General features: G+C 52.0%; 1 protein-coding gene across 1 annotated transcript in view; it reads left to right on the plus strand.

Annotated features, from left to right (window-relative positions):
* The first annotated feature begins 1,784 nt into the window (after positions 1-1,784).
* Sh3pxd2b (SH3 and PX domains 2B) overlaps positions 1,785-18,160 on the plus strand; it is a 78,999-nt gene continuing 62,623 nt past the window's right edge. The window contains exon 1 of the mRNA XM_028756508.1: positions 1,785-1,859. Coding sequence (XP_028612341.1) covers positions 1,785-1,859 — 75 coding nt within the window. The remainder of the gene's footprint in view (positions 1,860-18,160) is intronic.

Raw genomic sequence — 18,160 nt, forward strand, 5'->3', positions numbered from 1 at the left:
GGCTGGGAACCTGGGAAGTGGGGGAAGCTGGCTGATTCAGGTTACATTCAGCTTCTACAATCAGCTTCTTCCTCCTTAGGGAGGCTTGCTTTGTGCAGAGGACAGGAGAAACCAGGAGGTGCCTTGGGCAGCAGCTCTGCTGAAGCAGCTTAAGATCCAAGTGGAATTTCCCTCCTGCTAGAGATTCGGTGCACTGGAGGGAGTGACCCAGCCAGGGAGGGCCCTGGTCCCAGATGGATGCAGCTCTCCAAGCTCTCCTCCTGGGTCAGTGAGAACAGCTTAATCAAGAAGCCAGTTTGTCGGCCGGGCGGTGGTGGCACATGCCTTTAATCCCAGCACTTGGGAGGCAGAGGCAGGCGGATTTCTGAGTTCGAGGCCAGCCTGGTCTACAGAGTGAGTTCCAGGACAGCCCGGGCTACACAGAGAAACCCTGCCTCGAAAAAACAAACAAAACAAAACAAAAACAAAAAAAGAAGCCAGTTTGTCAAGGGATGGGTAGCAACAAGAAAGCCAAAAACATGTTCCTGTGCCTGGGGCAGCACAAAACTGTCTTTGGTACAGAACTGTCTTTGGTAAAGACAATTCTGAAGGAAGGGAGCTGGGAGAGAGGATTATTAAGACTTTTCTCCTCCTGCCTTGGCCTGGGCCAGTCAAGAAGCCTAAACACAGGAGTTGCATTAGTGAAGCCCATCTAAGACCAGCTTTCAAGGCCAGAGCAGCAGAAAGCATGGGCAAAGAAGCCAATAAGGCAAGTGGAGGGGGTTCCAGAGGGAATCAAAATAAAGCAATCTGTGAGGCCTGCCCGGTCTAAGGAGAACCCTCACCTAAGGGTTGGCTGATCTTGGACTATGGGTGGGAAGGTGCCTGGTGGGGAACTCCTGCTTAGTGGCTGAGAGACCACTATCTGCAGTCTGAACTTCAGATCCACACTGTTATGTGTGTCCATTCATTCATTCATTCATTCAGCCAGCATCTGTGAGTTACTGAGCGCATAGTCAATGCTAGGATGGGCTAGAGAAAAAGATGTGGAGCCACTTGTAGCTTTTATTTGCTTAGTGTGGGGCAACCATTGATTCCACCTACCTGCTCCATGAACCTGGAGGCTGTCCTCAGTTTGGTCCTCTGTAAAAGATGATTAATCATCCCCCGCCCTGACCCACGACTCCCAGGTGTTGTGAGATTTTAAGTGGGCATCCGTGATAAGGACAGGGCACAGAGCCAGGTGTGGACTCAGTCCCCCGTGGAGTCAGGGGTTCGCTACCTACCCAGCACCCTGCTCTCGTTCACGTTCGTTGCCCTATGCAGGGCTGCCAGGGCATTTTTTTGCAGTTTTTGTCCCCTGTCACAGACAGAGATCACCAAGAGACCTGGTGATCGCCGGTTCCCCCTTGAGCCCCCAGGGCTGGGGGCGAACGAGCGGATTTATAGCGACCGGCATGCCCGCGGCTCGCAGACATCGGAGGGGGTTGGCGGGGTGGGGGCAACCTCCCTGAGCCCATGTCGAGAATAGAGAGCTCAAGCAGGCTGCTTGGATGCCTGGGTCTGGAGTCGCCAGGCCCGGGCGTGGGGGGCGGAGCGCGCCGTCCCGCCGGGCGCGGGGACAAAGGCCCGCGGGCGGACGTGGCCGGGCCCGGCCGGGCGGGCCCTTTAAGCAGGGTGGGCGGGCGGCGCGGGGGCGGGCAGGGGCGGGGCGCGGAGGGCGGTGGCGGCGGCGGCAAGTGCTCGGCGGCAAGGATCGCTTTGGCCCGGCCCGGCCCGCACGGTGCTGGGCGCGGAGAACGGCCATGCCGCCGCGGCGCAGTATCGTGGAGGTGAAGGTGCTGGACGTGCAGAAGCGGCGCGTGCCCAACAAGCATTATGTGAGTCGGCGTCCGCGCCACGCGGCGACCCCAGCCCCGTGCAGAACTTGTGCCCCGCGCCCTCACCGCTGTCTCCCCACGCGCCCCGGGTCCCCGCACCCTCCCTGCCGTCTGTCTCTCCACGCGCCCCTGGTCCCTGCGCCTTCCCCGCCATCTCCCCGCTCGCCCCTTGGTCCCCGCCATCTCCTCGCGAGCTCTCGCCTTGCCCACCCGTGCAAAAGTCTAGCCCCAGCTGCTGCTGGAGACGAAGACAGACACCAGGAGAGAAACCCACAGAGGCGTGGGTCTCAGGCCACCCTCCTACCCAGAGGCGCCCAGTCTCGTAGGACCAGCCAACCAAGCCCCTCATCCTCAGGGCATGGGTCATTTGGGCGCCCCTTTCCTGTAACTTCCGCTTAACAGTGTGGGAAAGTTTCCCCAGGAGTAACCCCCCTCTGTGAAATGAGAATTTTGTTTGGCGCTGCCAAGGTGTGGAGGAAATGGGTCCCTAGCGTCATTCTGCAGATGGGAAGGCTGAGGCCCAGAGGCTGAGGGTTCTAAAACGTGGAAGATGGGCCTGGGGCCCACAGTGACCCTCAGGTGGGAAGTGGCCTCCCGGGCTGCTTGGGGACCTTTTCTGAGGTTGAGGTGGCCCTGGTTCCACCCCAGAGGTTCTGGGCAGTAGGACAGTGGATTTAGAGGAGGCCCTGGGGACTTCACTCCAGGCGTGAGGGTGGGGGATGGTGTCCCTGGCTGGAAGAAGCAGGCAGTGGCAATCCTGGAGAAGTTAACCAGGAAGGAAAAAAGCAAGAGCGAGGGGAAAAAAATCCTAACAAAGAAGTGAAGAACAATGACTAGAGAGGGCGTTGGCTGGAGAAAGGCTGGCCAGGGGCCTCCCTGGAAGCCCCTTTTGGATCTATTTGTTTAAGAGAGCCATTCTTACAAAGCAGACAGCTATACATGCCTTCCCTGAGTCGCCCATAAAATTCTGGAAGGAGATGGCCGGGAATCCACCACACTCTACAAGAAAGGGTGTGCTGTGTTCCAATGTATTGTTATTGGCTAGGCCTTCAGTAACTCAGCCATGGGCCAGCCAGCGGGGGCTGCTTCCTGGACCTGTGGTATCTTTAAATAGAGCTAAGTTTTCCTTGCTTCAGAGCTCAGCTAAACTGTCTTGGTTTTCCCCACACCCCGCCCCTTTTTCCCTCCTTAAGTATTTCAAATGTTGCCAAATCTTGGTTTCTTGTTGGAGCCTGTTGAGTTGCCTCTTGGGTATGGGACAGTTTTCAGCAACACACCAACTGGAAGAAGTCTGAAATTCTCCATGCCGCCTTCCATCAGATCTGGCAAACCAAAATAGATAGAGCCACCAAGCACTGGGCGCCATCTTCCACTCTCTTGTGGTGTCAGACACGTTTAGCGGTGGTTTTCTCAAATTGGTTTCAAGGATGAGGCAGCTAACAGTGAGGAGCAGAGCCCGCATCTAAGTCCCTAAGTCCGGGCCTGTTGGACCAAAGTTGGTCCGTGAGACCACGCCCCTTCCCACATCCCACACACCCACAGAGGCCCTGGACTAAGCGCTCTCAAAGTCTGGGAATCTGCTCAGGCCCACATCTCCCTGGCAGATTTTTGCAGCTTTGAGGGGTACCCCTGAGGTTCCAGCCGGTTGTTAGGGGCTCCCTGAGCCAGGTCTGTGCAGCCCCCCTAGCTTGGGCAAGCTCAACTCTTGGGCTCCCAGGTTGCTAACTGTTACTTCTTTGAGTCTCTGTGTCCTCATATGTAAGATGTGGTGATGATGCCTCCTCCCAGGGGGAGCAACCATGTGACTGACATGGGGTTTCTTCACTGCAGCCCTGTGGTGTCTGTGTCTCTCTGGTTGAAAACGTGCTGAAATCACGCGGGAGCTTGTTCTGAGAACTTGTTCCTCTGTGGGCTTAGTCACTGCTGTGACAAGGGGCCCTCGCCTTGCCATCCAGCCTTTGGTTCCCCAAATGGGGTAGAGGATATGGATGAATGCAGCCTGAGTCATCCAGAGGAGCAGTTAATTTGGTCCTATAGTGGCATCGTCCCAAAGCCAACAGCAGCAGACTGGACTGTGGTACCTGTCCCCAAGCTGCACGCACTGGATGGAGTGGGTGTGGAGACAGGTGTTAGAGGCCCTGCTGAAGTCACCTTGCTTCTGCCCTCCACAGAGCAGCTTCCCTTTCCTCAGCTGTAACAACAAAAATACAGCCCGGTATTGAGCATGTCCCCTTGGGGACCATCTTAGTCTTGTTTACACTGTATAGCCTAGTACCTGTGGCTGGGTACTTTGTAAAATAAAATAAAAAGCCACCTGGGAAGCTGGAAGTCCAAGATTGGGCTGTCCCATTAGTCTGGCCGCTGGGAAGGGCTTCTTGTCCACATCAGAGTTGTATGTGACGTCATGGTGGGAGCAGGTGTAGAGGAAAAGGTTATGTGTGGTGAGACTAGAAACTAGAAAGTTCGGGGAGGGGCCACTTGCTCTTTTGTAATATGAACCTTTGGGAACTAAGGTCCTAGGAGAGCTACCTGAATCTCTTTTAAGGCCACATGACCAATGACCTAACTACCTTCCCTAGGCTCCACCTCTAAGGTCCTGCCACTTCTACTGGCATGACACTGGGGACCAAGCTTCCAGCACATAACTCTTCGATGTGGACAGACCGTATACAGACCTTAACAGGGGTGACAGCATGTACTTCTGCCCCAGTCACAGCACCGTGGTACAATGTGCACATCAATTTGGAGTGTCCTGGCTGCTGTGTCCCCCTGATTCCATGCCTAGAAGGGAGCAGGTCACAGCTTCTGAGGCCGCAGTTAGACAGCAGTGCCTGGTGCTCAGGGCTGGGTCCCCTGCTCCACCTCCATGTCAGATTAACAGTCTCTTCACAAAGGCCACCTGTGGATAAGGCTGGTGTTGTCACTGTGCAGCCTCTGCCATGCCTGTCCCACTCAGAGTCTGGGTGTCAGAATGGATGTGAAGAGAGCTCCTCAGAGTGACATGCCAGGGCCACCCTCCCTAACTGGAGTGTTTTCTAGCAACCTGTCAGCTCTGGGAGTCTTGTTGGGTCCCCGTCCCCTGTATTAACAAAGAAAAACATCCTGAACAGGGCCTGATGAGGCAGCTGTCAGGGTCGGGGACACGTTTTATTTGTTTTGTTTTGTTTTTGTTTTTGTTTTTGTTTTGAGACACAGTTTCTCTGTGTAATACTCCTGGCTGTCCTGAAACTCACTCTGTAGACTACTAGTCTGGCCTTGAATTCACAGAGATTTACCTCTGCCCCCTGAGTCCTGGGGTTAAAGGCATGCTCTGACATGCCCCGGCTGTAGTAACAGCTCTTTGAAGGTGGTAGACTCTTGTCATGTGACACCAGTGTCACAGAGGGATGGAGAGAATAAAACCCATCCCTGTCCATAGAGTCTCTGCTTCTGTGTGTGCTTCAGACCTTTTCTGTCTTTATATTTAAAATAAATCACAGATTCAGAGTGCCCTGTGTCCCCCCGCCCCCCCCCCCCCAGTCATATCTCTCACCAAACCACTACCCTGAGTTTGTTATTTACCATTCACCCATGCTTTTTTGTTGTTGTTGTTCTTGGAGACAAGGACTCACTATGTCCAAGCTGACCTTGAACTCACAGAGATCTGCCTTTACCTCCAGAGTGCTAGGGTTGAAGACCACCATGCTTGGCCCCCATGCACTTTTAAAATACAGATTCACAGGCTGGAAAGATGGCTCGGCAGTTGGGAGCCTTGCTGCTCTGCAGAGGACCTGGATTGTATCCCCAGCACCCACATAGCCCTTCACAGCCATCTATAACTCCAGTTCCAGGGGATCTGATGCCCTCTTCTGGCCTCCACAGGCACCAGGCACGTGCGGTGCGTATACATTCAGGCAGAACATCTACACATGTAAAATAAAATATGGGTTAGTAGGATAATTTTTATTTTTATTTAGCTGCTTTCCTCGGATCATTTACACATCACCACAGTGACCCATTATAGCCACAGAGGTCACTGGTATTTGTGGTAACTGAATAAGGCCAAATAGCCATCACCCAGTCCAGTTTTATAACCCTTCTATCACCCCATTTGCCATCAGTATCTCCCCTCCTTGCCCTTTACATGTTTTACCTGATAACTCCCCCTCAGTCTTGTCTTCAATGTTTTGAAAGTATAAAAATCCTGCCCTGTTCAGATCTATGTGAATACCAAAGCCCCAGATCATTTGGACTGCTGCATAGTATTCTGTTTGTGGCTGTTTCCCTCTGTCATCTGTAAGGGCCTCTCCTACTGAGGACTCAGGGCTGCTCTTCCCAGCAGTTAGCCTGGTGGGAGCTGTTGCTGTGTATAGACCCAGAACAGGAACAATGCTGGCTCTTGGAGTGCATACTCAGCTCTGTGTGTCACCCCAGGAGCTGTGTCCCTGGGCTCCCTCTGCCCTCAATCAGTCTCTCTATTGTCAGACTTTCTAGTTGATGTCAGTCTGTGTGCTGCACAGCAGTATCCCCTTCCCTGCTTGCTAAAGCAGCCCAGTGGCCTTTTATGCTTCCATTGGCCAGCTGAGATTCCTCTGAATTGCCTGTGTATCCTTTCCTGTGGGCTCAGTGTGCTCGCCTTTCATCTTCTCTTGATGTGGAAGGTTTATACATCTGGGATACTAATCTTTCAGGTGGTTAGATTAGTGTCCTCGGTTTCCCCTTGAGACTGTAGGCTCAGAGAATCCCAAGTACGCGCATGAGGTCACACACGGGACTCACTGAGTGGGAACTGAGATAGCCATGTTTGTCTGGGCGATACAGGCAGCCTTGTGATCCCATCACAAAGCTGGGTGACCTCAGATGGCTCACCAATGTCCCCTTTTCTGAGATGCCAGGCTCATTCTAGGCCCTCTGTTCATTCAGTTGGCTGATATCAAGTCATCAGCTCTGGTCACTTACTCCAAAGAAGCTCTGACTGGATTGTCCTTAGAGTGAGAGATTGACAGGGCCTCCCTCCTGAACTGATCAAATGCCAGGAGCCCGGGAGCGGCAGTGCCCGCTGAGTCAGTGTGGATCGTGCCCATATCCTGTAAAACTAGAGCTGTCCTCTGTGTTGTGTGGTGGTTTCCAGATACAGAGTTGTGCGGACTGGAGACCTGCTACCCATGTACATCCACAGCCATGTCCCTCCTCCGCCTTCCCTGGCAGCCCTTTAACGGAACCCCTCAGAGCAGGGCAGCCAGTGTGTGTGCTAGAAACAAACCAGCCTGGATGGGAGCTTGGTGTGGCAGTGGGCCACCCTGCCCCACTTTGGATTCTAGCTTTGTGTGCGAGGTGGCTCCTTCTGAGAAGATAGTGTGAGAATTCGAAGGTGCTAGAATTCTGCCGGAGGAAACCACCAGCGACTAGCACATTTCTTACCGACTTATCTCTGCCTTGGTGGAGGCCTGGCTTTGAAGCTCATTGCTGCTGAGCCAGGAGGCTTGGCGGTGGTACTTCCCGTGGCATCTGAATGACACAGGTTTAAGGCCAAACCCTCAGTGCTGAGCCTGGTGGCAGTGGTGGCCATGAAGACCCACAGCATGTGGTCTGGATCCACCGTCGCTCTGAGCACGTGCTGTGCCTGCCTTAACTCTGCCCTGTGGCACCTGCCCAGGCTGGGTGCCAGGCTGCAGTATGAAGAGCTGCTCCAGTCTCCTCTCCAGACGGTTCTGTACTTCACCGTGTCTGTCGCACAGCGACAGTACCTTACAGACTTTTTAAAAAGATACTTCTTTTTATCTATTTTCTGTTTCTATTTTTAATCTATGTGTGCAAGCGCGTATCGGTGTCAGTGAATGTGCGGGTGCTCTCGGAGGCCAGAAGAGGGCGTTCTGGCCTCTGGAGCTGGAGTTACTGATAGTTTTGAACCTTGGTGCTGGGAACTGAGCTTGGGTCACCCAGAAGAACAACAAATGCTCTTAAATGCGGAACCATCTCTCCAGCCCCTGAGTAGAACTTGTTTTTTTAAATGTCTGTTGTTTTCTTGAGGCTGAAAGAAAAATGTAGCTGGGATGCCTGTCATAGAAGCAAGCTGTGCCTAGGAGGGAGCAAGCAAGAGGGCCCCAGGATGCTCTGCTCGGGAGCTTGACAGCTGTGCTCACCAGTCCAATTCCCTCACCTCTGGGAGCAGACACCAGGCCCTTCCCTCACGGCACGCCTGCTCCAAGGGAAGTGTCTCAGCTACTCCTCTTACACTCTGCGTCCTGCAGGTGGAAGGAGGCCATGTTAGCATAGCTCCAAATGATTTCAACCCTGGGTGCAGACTTTGAATCTGTGCCCTTCCATGCCTCCAGTGCACGGAGAAAGTCTGCCAGTCAGGCAGGATCAGATTTCTACTCCATCACTTTCCCTCTCTGTGCTCAGTGTCGTCTCCCCCCAGCCCCCATCTATAAATGGGGTTGTTAGTGGCTTCAGTTTGAGGAAGCCAGTATGAGGATTATAGAGGACTCGGGCCCTGGTCCAGGCCTGACAACAGCAGTCTTACCAGAGACATCTGTGTATACTGTCACCAGAGTTGTAGGTTGGAGGCTGCTTAAATGCCCATCAGCAGAGAACAGGATCCAGGTGACGCGTACATGCAGAATTCCAGGAGGGCGATGCATATGTGCCTGGCCTCTGCCAGGGTGTCACAGTCAAGCTGGCTACAAGCACATGCTTGGGTCTTTCTCAGCAGATTGCCAGGGACGGGTGGAAGTGGCCATCCACAGAGACCCAGAAATAGAACTGATAAAATATGTTGCACTTTTTTTTTTGCTTGTCTGTGCTTTTTTTCTGTTTTCCAAATGTTCTGCAGTGTACACATAGCCCTGTTTTTAGTGAAAATAAAAACCAGCGACTGCTCGTTTAAAAAAAAAAAAAGAGGCTGTGCCAAGCTAAGGTGGCTCTAGCAGGGTCCCCACAGCCTACTGTCAGCTTCTGAAGTCACCCTGGATTCCTCTAAGAGCAAGGCCTTCTCAGCTGGGCTTCTGCTGGCCACAGACACCCCCTCCCACTCCTGCCACACAAGAAGGGCTCACGTGTGGCTCTCCAACTGTGAGCTGAAGAAGCAGCAACTACGAGTGTGGCATCCCACGGGGTGGTCAGGGCCGTGCTTTCCTGACTACAGTGTGCCTTGCCTAGGGAGTCCAGCCCTTCATGGTGTCTGCAGCTAAGGAGAGGCATAGAACCATGCAACCCAGAGTCCTGCAGACCCTCTGGTGTGATCCCTGAGGTCACAGGGTACTGGGAAAGCCCTTCAGCTAGAGTTGTGCCCAGATCCCTGCTCCTGAGGTGTTGTATACATTTGAAGGCTCCTCACCCCAGGTGCCCACACTGAATAAGTGGCACAGTTGCTGCACTAAAAGGGACCAACTGGGGACTCTCCTGTCGAGCTACCTATCCTGTTCATGATGCTTTGACTCTGCTTGCAAATTGCTCATCCGTCTCAGTTAGGGTTATTATTGCAATGATGAAACATCATGACCAAAGCAACTTGGGGAGGAAATGGTGTATTTGGCTCACTTATCCTGAGTCACAGTCCATTGAGGGAAGCCAAGCAGGAACCCAAACAGGGCAAGAACCTGGAGGGAAGAGCTGACAAAGAGGCCATGGAGGGTGCTGCTTACAGGCCTGGTCCCCATGACTTTCTCAGCCTGGTCCCAATGGCTTGCTCACCTGCTTTCTTGTAGAACTCAGGACCACCAGCCCAGGGATGGCCACACCCACAGTGGGCGGACCCTCCCCCATCAATCACTAGTTAATAAAATGACTTATAGCCGGATCTTATGGAGGCCTTTTCTCAATTGAAGTTCCTTCCTCTCCAATGACTTCAGCTTGTGTCAAGCTCAGTTGGCATAAACTAGCCAGTGCAGCATCCTTTTTCCTTGGAGGAAAGCTGGCAAACGGTCTTCCTTCTTGTGACTCAGTTGCCCTCTTCCCTTTGGCAGTCTCTGGGTAGCCTGTGTGTCAGTGGGTATTGGTAGTGAGGTGGCTGAGGGGAAACAAGGCTTGTTCCAACAGCCGCATGTGGCATGTAGAACTGGGCTCTGGTCTGGTGCTGTCCTTCACTACTGCTGCCCATAAGATGTCTCTTCTCCAAAGCTGGTGGCTTTGCCAGGATTCAAAAGCATTTGTGCAGAATGCCTTGGAACACAAGATGCTGGGATGTTTGTCCTTGGAGTTTTCCTATCCTTGTAGCATTGTCTGTAAACTCAGGCTCGGTGCTCCCTTTCCCAGGGCTCAGGGTGGTAAAGCTGACCAGACTTTGCACCAAGTTGGCATTCCTTATCTCCTGGCTGAGCTCGGAAACCGGTGTCTCAGTGTCTCGGCAGTGGTATATGGATGGGTGCCATGGCTGTCCCCATCCCAGAACTCTGTCCCGTTCAGGTTCATGCAGGCCAAGTTTCACTAGAAGCTGTGGTCTCTCTGCACCATACTTAAGCGACAAGGCTCTTCCCTCTTGTTTGCTGGCCCAAGCCTTCACGTGCTACAGGGAGAGGGGACTGGAAGTAGGGGACTCCACCATCAGCCCCTGCAGCCCTGTCTTGATCCATCCTGACTGAGCAAATGAAAACCCAGTACACCCAGTACAATGTGAATTCCAATAAATACGCAGTATCTGGGCTGTCCTGATACTGGACCATGATTCATCACTTAGATGATATTAAGTTTTACTGAGCACTGTGCTTCACACACGGTTGCCAGAAATACTGCTTTGAAAACACAGCACTCTGGAACCTTCCTACTGGGAAGTCCAGTGTGTCTTGAGAATTCATGGGCAAGGTACCTAGGTACCAAGCACTCTAAAACTCAGGGACAAGGTCCAGATAAACAAAGGGTCCTCCAGGAAAGAGGGCAGGCAGACAGGTCACCTTGAGCTACTTCTGGAACCTGGTCCTGGACTCCAAGAAGGCTAGCATTGAGGAGGTAATCTGAGGCTGAGCATCCAGCATGGGGAGGATGCCCAGAGGTCAAGGGTAAGAATGGATAGGCAGAGAAGAGGGGCAGAGACTGGGCAAGCAGAAGACCTGTGAGGACTGGAGGTATAAGCCCTGCAGAGGAGACCTGGGCTTCTGGGACCACAGATTTGGCTGGGACCAGGGCTTTGTATGGACCATGTGCACAGTGAAAGCCACTGAGCAGAGAGAAACTGATCCCAGGAGAGAAGCTGGTCTTTGGGCCTCCTGCTTGCATCCCCAGAACAGGAAGAGAGTAAAGCCCTTGTGGACAGAGTAGCTGAGGCTTCTTCTTCAGGGGGCAGAGTGCAAGCGATGGGGATTCTGACATTTAAGCTGTGTGCTAATCACTGAGCCTGGTTTGCTTTCAGAGTTTAGCAATATTTTTTGTTGCTAAGTATTATAATATCAGACACTAGCTGTCATTGATCTGAGTGTTTTCTCACGTGCTCATGGGCGAGCCTAAATGCCGCTGAAGCTGTGCGACACTGTTCCTGAATAAAAGCTGATCCTCTTAATTATTGGGTTGCAAGTGCTAGGGGAAAAAAAACCGACCAATTTAAACAGAGAGAAATCTACAGGACCAGATGGACCTCCTGTCTCCCCATCTCTGACTGAATAGGAAGTGACATTAGCACCCCCAGAAGCATCTGTTTCCACAGCTTTAAGTGGGACTCCAATTGGTCAGATCACCTGACCGTCTGTCTGCCAGGTGGAGGTGGGATATCCTGCGTGATAGTCCCACTCTTTTTCAAGTAGTGGGCAGTAAAGGTCAAAGGGCGCTGGAGTTGGAAGGAGGAGGCATGGTCTGGGAAGGCAACATAATACATGTGCGACCTGTGAGTTCTGTCCTAAGCCACTTCACACATGTGGAAACTGAGGCAGTTTGCACAGCATCACACTTGGCTGAAACTATGGGTACCAACAGCTTTCCACCCTCGCTGGATGGAGCTGCCTTAAAGCTCAGCAGGTTGGCGTTATCCAGTTCTGCTTAATTAAGCAGAATCTCATGGACCTCCGCCCACAGCGCGGGCCCACCAGCCAGAACCCATGAGGTGGCGTCACTGTTTCCTCCTCTCCAGCCAAGGTGTGAATCAGCAGCTGTGGCTTTGGGCCACCCTTGGCTTCCAGTCAGTTCCACAGATGTGGCTTAATGTCTGCCCTGGGCCAGCTGTGGCTCAGGGCCAGACAGAGAGGCAGCGATGAGCGGACACAGAGCTGTCCTGAAAGAGGTCACCTCTGCCGAAGTGCATCTGTGATCCAGAGGAGACAGGGCTGGGATCAGGGCCCTGGGCATCCGGTTCTCTGTGAGGGAGGCCAGATGCAGATAGGTACTTGGGGATGGGTGAGCCAATGCCACCTAGCTGAGGGTCCTCAGCATGGGCCAGGTCTCAGTCTTTACAGCTAAGATGTTCTTCCATTCTGTCATGATGTGACTGTATTTACAGATAAATTCACTATGTTTCTATCGTATTTTAATAGTTCCCTCGCTCTTCACTGTTGCTTAAAATCATGACTTACTGATTTTTTTTAAATTAATAAACATATGTCTATTCACAATTTTGCTTTTTATTTTAATAAATGACATTTAACTTAGTTTATTTGGAATTATATGTATTCTGTTGATTTTTAAATCATCTCAAGATGGAGTTATAAATATCGTGAGGTTGACAAATGAGCTGCCTCAGAGACTGAGAGCCAGGTGGTCCAGACTTAAACTGGCTCTGTGACCCAGCGTTAGTGGCTTAGCCTCTCTGTTCCTGTTCCCTCTTCTGGGAAATGAGGGTAGGATAATGTCTGAGGTGGCTTAGTCACGGAAAGGGTTTAGGTCACTTCCTGGCATATAGAAGTGCTGAAGAAACGGTTCCCTGTTTTCTTTTTAAGGATAAACAGTTTGAGTACACAGGGTGAGGGAAGTGGGCTGGGAGCGAGTGGAGAGAGTCCCGCCTGCAGCCAGTTCCCTTTTATGCCTTCACCACCATGGCTAGCTTTCTGACCAGGGATGTGTTGGGTTTTTTCTTTGTTTGTTTGTTTATTTCTTTTAAGACAGGGTCTCACTCTGTAGCCTGACTGTCTGCCTCCCAAGAGCTGGGATTAAAGGCTTGGGGTTTTTAGCCAGCAGCCCCAAGTACACAGCCAGTCTGGAAAGACCACACAGGAGTCCATGCTCTAGCTAGAGAGAGAGTGCAGTTCATTGAAGTTCAGATTGACCAGTGTCTGTGAGGACTGGCAGGCTCACATAGTCACCATTAAAATGGTTCAAAGTAGCTTAAGTATCTGCCATGACACACCGCGTCGCTATGGACTAAGGAGATTTTAAAAGTGGTTGGTTCAAAGCACGCTTAACGAAACGGAATGATGCTAGACCTAATACGTGGTTTTAAATGCAAATTAAACACATAAATTGTCCAATTGGCCTCTGTGCCCCCACTTCTGTTCACAAGCTGGAACCAACCATGGTTTGAAAATATTGAGGGCAGGGAAGGAAGAAAAGATTGGTGGGGAGCTAGGTGGGGTGTTGCTGAGTTTTCTGTGTGGTTGGTGGTTGCAGCTGTATTGAATGTATATGGCAACTGTTTACGTAGTGTGCATGTCGGATCAGGTGTCAGCATCACCTACAGATGCTCTAAAGTGGACAGGAGGATCCAGAGGGAGCCCAGAGCCACACCTTGGGGATAGTGAGGGATGGCCACATACAGTTTGATCTTCACTAGCAAAGCATTTGGGACAGGGATAGGGTCTGGGGAGTGTGCCAAGAGTGTTGTCTCAGTGGTGGGAATGTGGTGGTTTTAAGGTCCCAGAGTCTGCAGTTACTAGGCCTGCTTATTGCCCAATTGATGGTGCAAGCTCTTTCCCTCTCCACAGATCCTCACTGCAAAATAGAAACTGCAGCCTGTGCGCCTCCCCACAGAGCCAAGCCGCGGTGACCAGACTCTGACATATGGTCAGCAGTCACATGAAATTGTCTGGTGTTATGTATTATCCAGTTTTCCCTAAAGAGGGGAGGACACGGTGGGATGACATAGGAGTCCACACAGACCCCTAACTGGGATGGGAGCCATTTGTGTCTACCAGGTTACAAGCAAGCAAGGCTGGGTATGGGTGACCAGTTGTACTCGCAGAACCTGGCCTTTGAGAGCCACATATATTTCCTTGATGCAGGAAAGGAGGCTTCCTGGGATGGCTGAGATGGAAGCTCATTACGTGTCTCCTTCATCCAGCACAGGATCTAACGCTACAGTCTTGCTCATTAAATATGAACCCATGGTATTTGCTGTTGTTAGGTTTTTTTTTTTTTCTTTAAAAGGAGCCATGAAGGGGCCCTGCAGAAGAGAGAAATTAGCTTATGTGCTGAATGTATTAGTCACTTTTCTATTTCTATGACAAAATGCCAGAGTCTGAGTAACTTAAAAAGAAAAAAAGTTTCTTTAGCTCACAGGTATGGAAACAGAAAAAGTACAGATAGTCCAGTAGCCCTGCCGAGAGCCCTCAGCTGTCCCTCCCTACTGTCTTGACAGTAGACGCCAGGAGCTGTCGTGGGTGCAGGACAGGATGCCCAAGAACAGGAATTGTTCTTTGTAACCGTTCTTATAGAATTAATGGAGTCCTGGCAGAACCAGGTAATCCCCTAGAGACCCGATCACCTGGACCTAGGCCCCACCTCCAAAAGGTCTCATGGTGGCAAATTGGGGACCATCTTCTAACATAGGAACCCTTGGAGGACAAACCACCGCTCTGTTTTAGGAAGGCGCCTGTCTGGATGACCACTGGCAGATAGCAGGCTGGGCCTGAGTAAAGCCATGTGGAGGGGGGTGGCCAAGTAGGCCGTGAGCAGCAGGCTCTGTTGTCTCCCTTCCTGCCACCCCAGCCTGTATCTCCCCGCTGACATTCTTGTCAGGTCCCATTGCCCTTCTTGTTTGGGGAGATGCCAGGTGCCTGGCAGGATGGGGGCCCCTGGGCTCAGTTCTGGGAATTTCCAGGCACACTCTGGTAGCTGGATGGAGTGGGGCAAGGAGCAGCCTCACTGAGCATTGCCTGTGCACTGGTCGCTGGTACCACATATGAGGGTGGCTAGACGTCACCTTGTGTTACTGAGGTGGAACGAAGGCTGAGGTAGGACTTGCCCAAGGCAAGAGAGTGGCCAGAGGGCAGGCTTGGGACCTACACGGTGAGGGGGCTGGTGAGTGTAGAACTCTGGTGTCTTAAGCACGGCCATGTTAATTGAGCAGACTTTTTGACAGTCTCTATAGTTCAGGTTGATCTGAAACTCACCAGCCTCATCTGGCCTTGAATTAACTGCCCTCCTGCTTCAGCCTCCCAGATGCTAGAATTAGAGGCAGATGCCAGCATGCCCCACTCAGCTCTTGCCCCCAGGTTCCTATCCTGTTTGAGTTCCTACCCTGGTTCCCTCAGTGGACTGTTACCGGGAAGTGTACACTGAAATCAACGCTCTCCTTCTCAAGTTGCTTTGGTCATGGTGACTCATCTCAGCAGTGGTAACCCTAACCAAGACACCTTGCAAGTGAAATCATGGCGTAGTTGTCTGTGCCTGACTCAGTTCACATAGCACGATGTCATCCATCAAGGCTGTCATGGTCTTTACATGCCAGTGTGCATGGCTGCTTTTTCTCACCCATTTGTTCATCTGCTACAGCGTTGTTTCCTGGCCGCTGTGAATGGTGCTGCAGTGACCATGGGGTCCCGCTGTTTCTTCAACACACCGATCTCACTTCTGGAGAGATTTCGAGGATCAGACTTCTGGGTCATATAGTAGTTCTGTTTCTGGAGCGTGGGGGAACCTCCATAGCATTTTCCATGATCTTTACATCCGCTACTTTCCATCTCCACGAGCCATGCAGGAGCTGCTCCTTCTGCATCTCGCCAGCATGTGGTATTTCTTGGTAGTCGTCTGACTGGCTAGGGCGAGATGGTACCTCACTGTGATATGACTCTGCTTTTCTGTTTTGAAGGAATCCAGACCCTTGCCTCTGACGCCTCCCTAATGAGTCCCTGTGTGACTTTGGACAAGTGGTGCTGTCGCCACTCTGAATGACATTTTTGTGTGCTGTGAAATGGGGCAGATCATAGGGTTGGTTTCCTAAGAGGAGGGTCTTTAGTGTGGTCGCCAGATAGAAGACCCTATCACCCCTTAAGACCTAGAGCAATTGTTTCTGACCTGGAAAGGGTCTCCAAGTGCCATTAGCAGAGCTAGCTCCCCTGTGTTCTGCAGAGAACCCAGATGGCCTGTGGCCTATGAAGGAGCCCTACTAAGGTCTTCTCTATTAGACAACTGTTGAGCACTGGATACTGTGCTAGCCCTTTAAGTGTCTGACCACATACTATGGGTGTTAATTTCTATATTACACAGGCTATCTACCATTCCCAGGTCTGTCACATATAGTTGTATGACTGTGGGCAAACCATTTGCCCTCTCTGAGTCTGAAGCCAGTGGCATATCATAAAGGACGTGGTTGTGCGGTGCACTTAGTGGGTGTTGTCATCGGCTCCGATGCCGTGGGCAGCCCTGTCAACACAGGGCAGCCCCAACTGTCTTCAACCCCTCTCACATTGCCCAGGCACCTGGGCAGTCTTCAAGATCTCAGCAAGCCCTGAGTGCCTGCCCTGGAGCTGTTCCTAGAAAGCCAGCCTGCAGGTTGGTGTCTTGAGCCTGGGCTTTGGTGCCAGCACCACTGCTTGCCATTGGAAAGTTCCTATGCTGCGCGGGCCAGATGTGTGCAGAGATGTGTGAGTTGGCAGCCGAGGCTCAGCTGGAGCCGCAGGCCCAGGCCAGCGGTGTTTCCAGCCTTCAGTACCATGGCATGTTGAGTGCTTTGCCTGGCCAGTCCAGTAGCAGCTCCAGCCCTTGGCCCTGAATGTCCCTCTGACACGAGGGGACACAAATCCGAGTGTGAATAGCCCCAGGTGTGTCCGTCCACCAGAGCTCCAAGTTCTCCCGCTAGCATGGCTTTCACCACAGGGTCCAAGTGTGCCCAAGGGAAGGGACAGATCATGCTGTGAGCTCCAGCCTTGGGTTGTTATTGCCAGGCCTGAGCACAAGACAGTGACCAGACAGAGGATGAGGACCTCTAACCCTCAGCAGGCCTGAATCATCAATCTCAATACTCAAAAGAGTAGAGGAAGGAGGGAGGGTCAGGAGTTCAAAGCCAGCTTGGGCTACTTGAGATCCCCAACTGAAAACAACACAAAACAGAACAGGTAACTTTTTAAAATCTAATGTCCCTTTTTGAGATAGGGTCTGTCCATATATCCCTAGGTAGCCTGAAACTGGCTACGTAGACCACGCTGGCCTTGAACTCACAGGGATCCACCTGCCTCTACCTTCTGAGTGCTGGGCTCAAAGTGTACCACCCACACCTGATTGGTCTAATGTTCTGTGACCACGGTTCTTGTGGGTTGTGACCCTTTGGGGGGTCGAATGACCTTTCACAGGGATCACCTAAGACTATCGGAAAGCACAGATATTTATATTGTGATTCATAACAGCAACAAAATTACAGTTATGCAAATAGCAATGAAATATTCTATGGCTGGGGTTGGGGGGGTCACCACAACATGAGGGACTGTGTTAAAGGGTCACAGCATCTGGAAAGTTGAGAACTGCTGGTCTGTGGGTTCTTACGATGGCTGCCACAGTCAGGGCACTGGATAGTTGAGTTCTCCCAAGGACTGCCCAGGTCCTCTCAGACAGCAACGGGACAGAGCTCCTGTGCAGTGTCTATGTCTCAGGGATGTTGTTCATCCACTCAGAGCGAGTGGCTCAGCCCAGGGCTGCATCCTTCTTATCACAAAGCCATCCTGTTCAGATTGCCCTTGGCAGCTGAGCTATTCACTGGACCGTTTCAGGAGCCTTGTGACCGTCCAGGCACAGAGCCTGAGAAAGGCCACTGTGATCTTTGACCGTGGAGCCCTGTTTGGGCTTTTCATCTCTCTTCTATTGGACGTTTTTAAAAGCTCATTGTTCCCAGGCCCTGGCAGACCGTGATAAGACAGACTGGGCCCTGCTGCTGGAGGGTCCCGTGAGAGTGAGTGACAGCTCTTCACATGGCTTGGGGCTCTCTGGTGACTTGCTGGGATGGTGGCCATGACATCTAGGGGATCCAGAGAGTTAAAGCTCATACAGGCTGTCTGTTGAGGCTCCAATGGGAGGGGACTTAGTGACTAACCACGAGAGGGCAGAGAAAGTATCCCCAAGAGAGAGAGTCACACGTGCTCCTGGGGAGGAGGGGTGGATGGCTGAGGTCCCTACACCCTCACCATCATGTGACATTTTCTGGTCTGCATAGCCACGTCCCCAGTCGCCTCGTAGCAGGTCTGTGTGTATCAGCC

Source organism: Grammomys surdaster, unplaced genomic scaffold (genome assembly GCF_004785775.1).
Source record: "Grammomys surdaster isolate TR1022 unplaced genomic scaffold, NIH_TR_1.0 126121, whole genome shotgun sequence".
Classification (NCBI taxonomy): Eukaryota; Metazoa; Chordata; class Mammalia; order Rodentia; family Muridae; genus Grammomys; species Grammomys surdaster.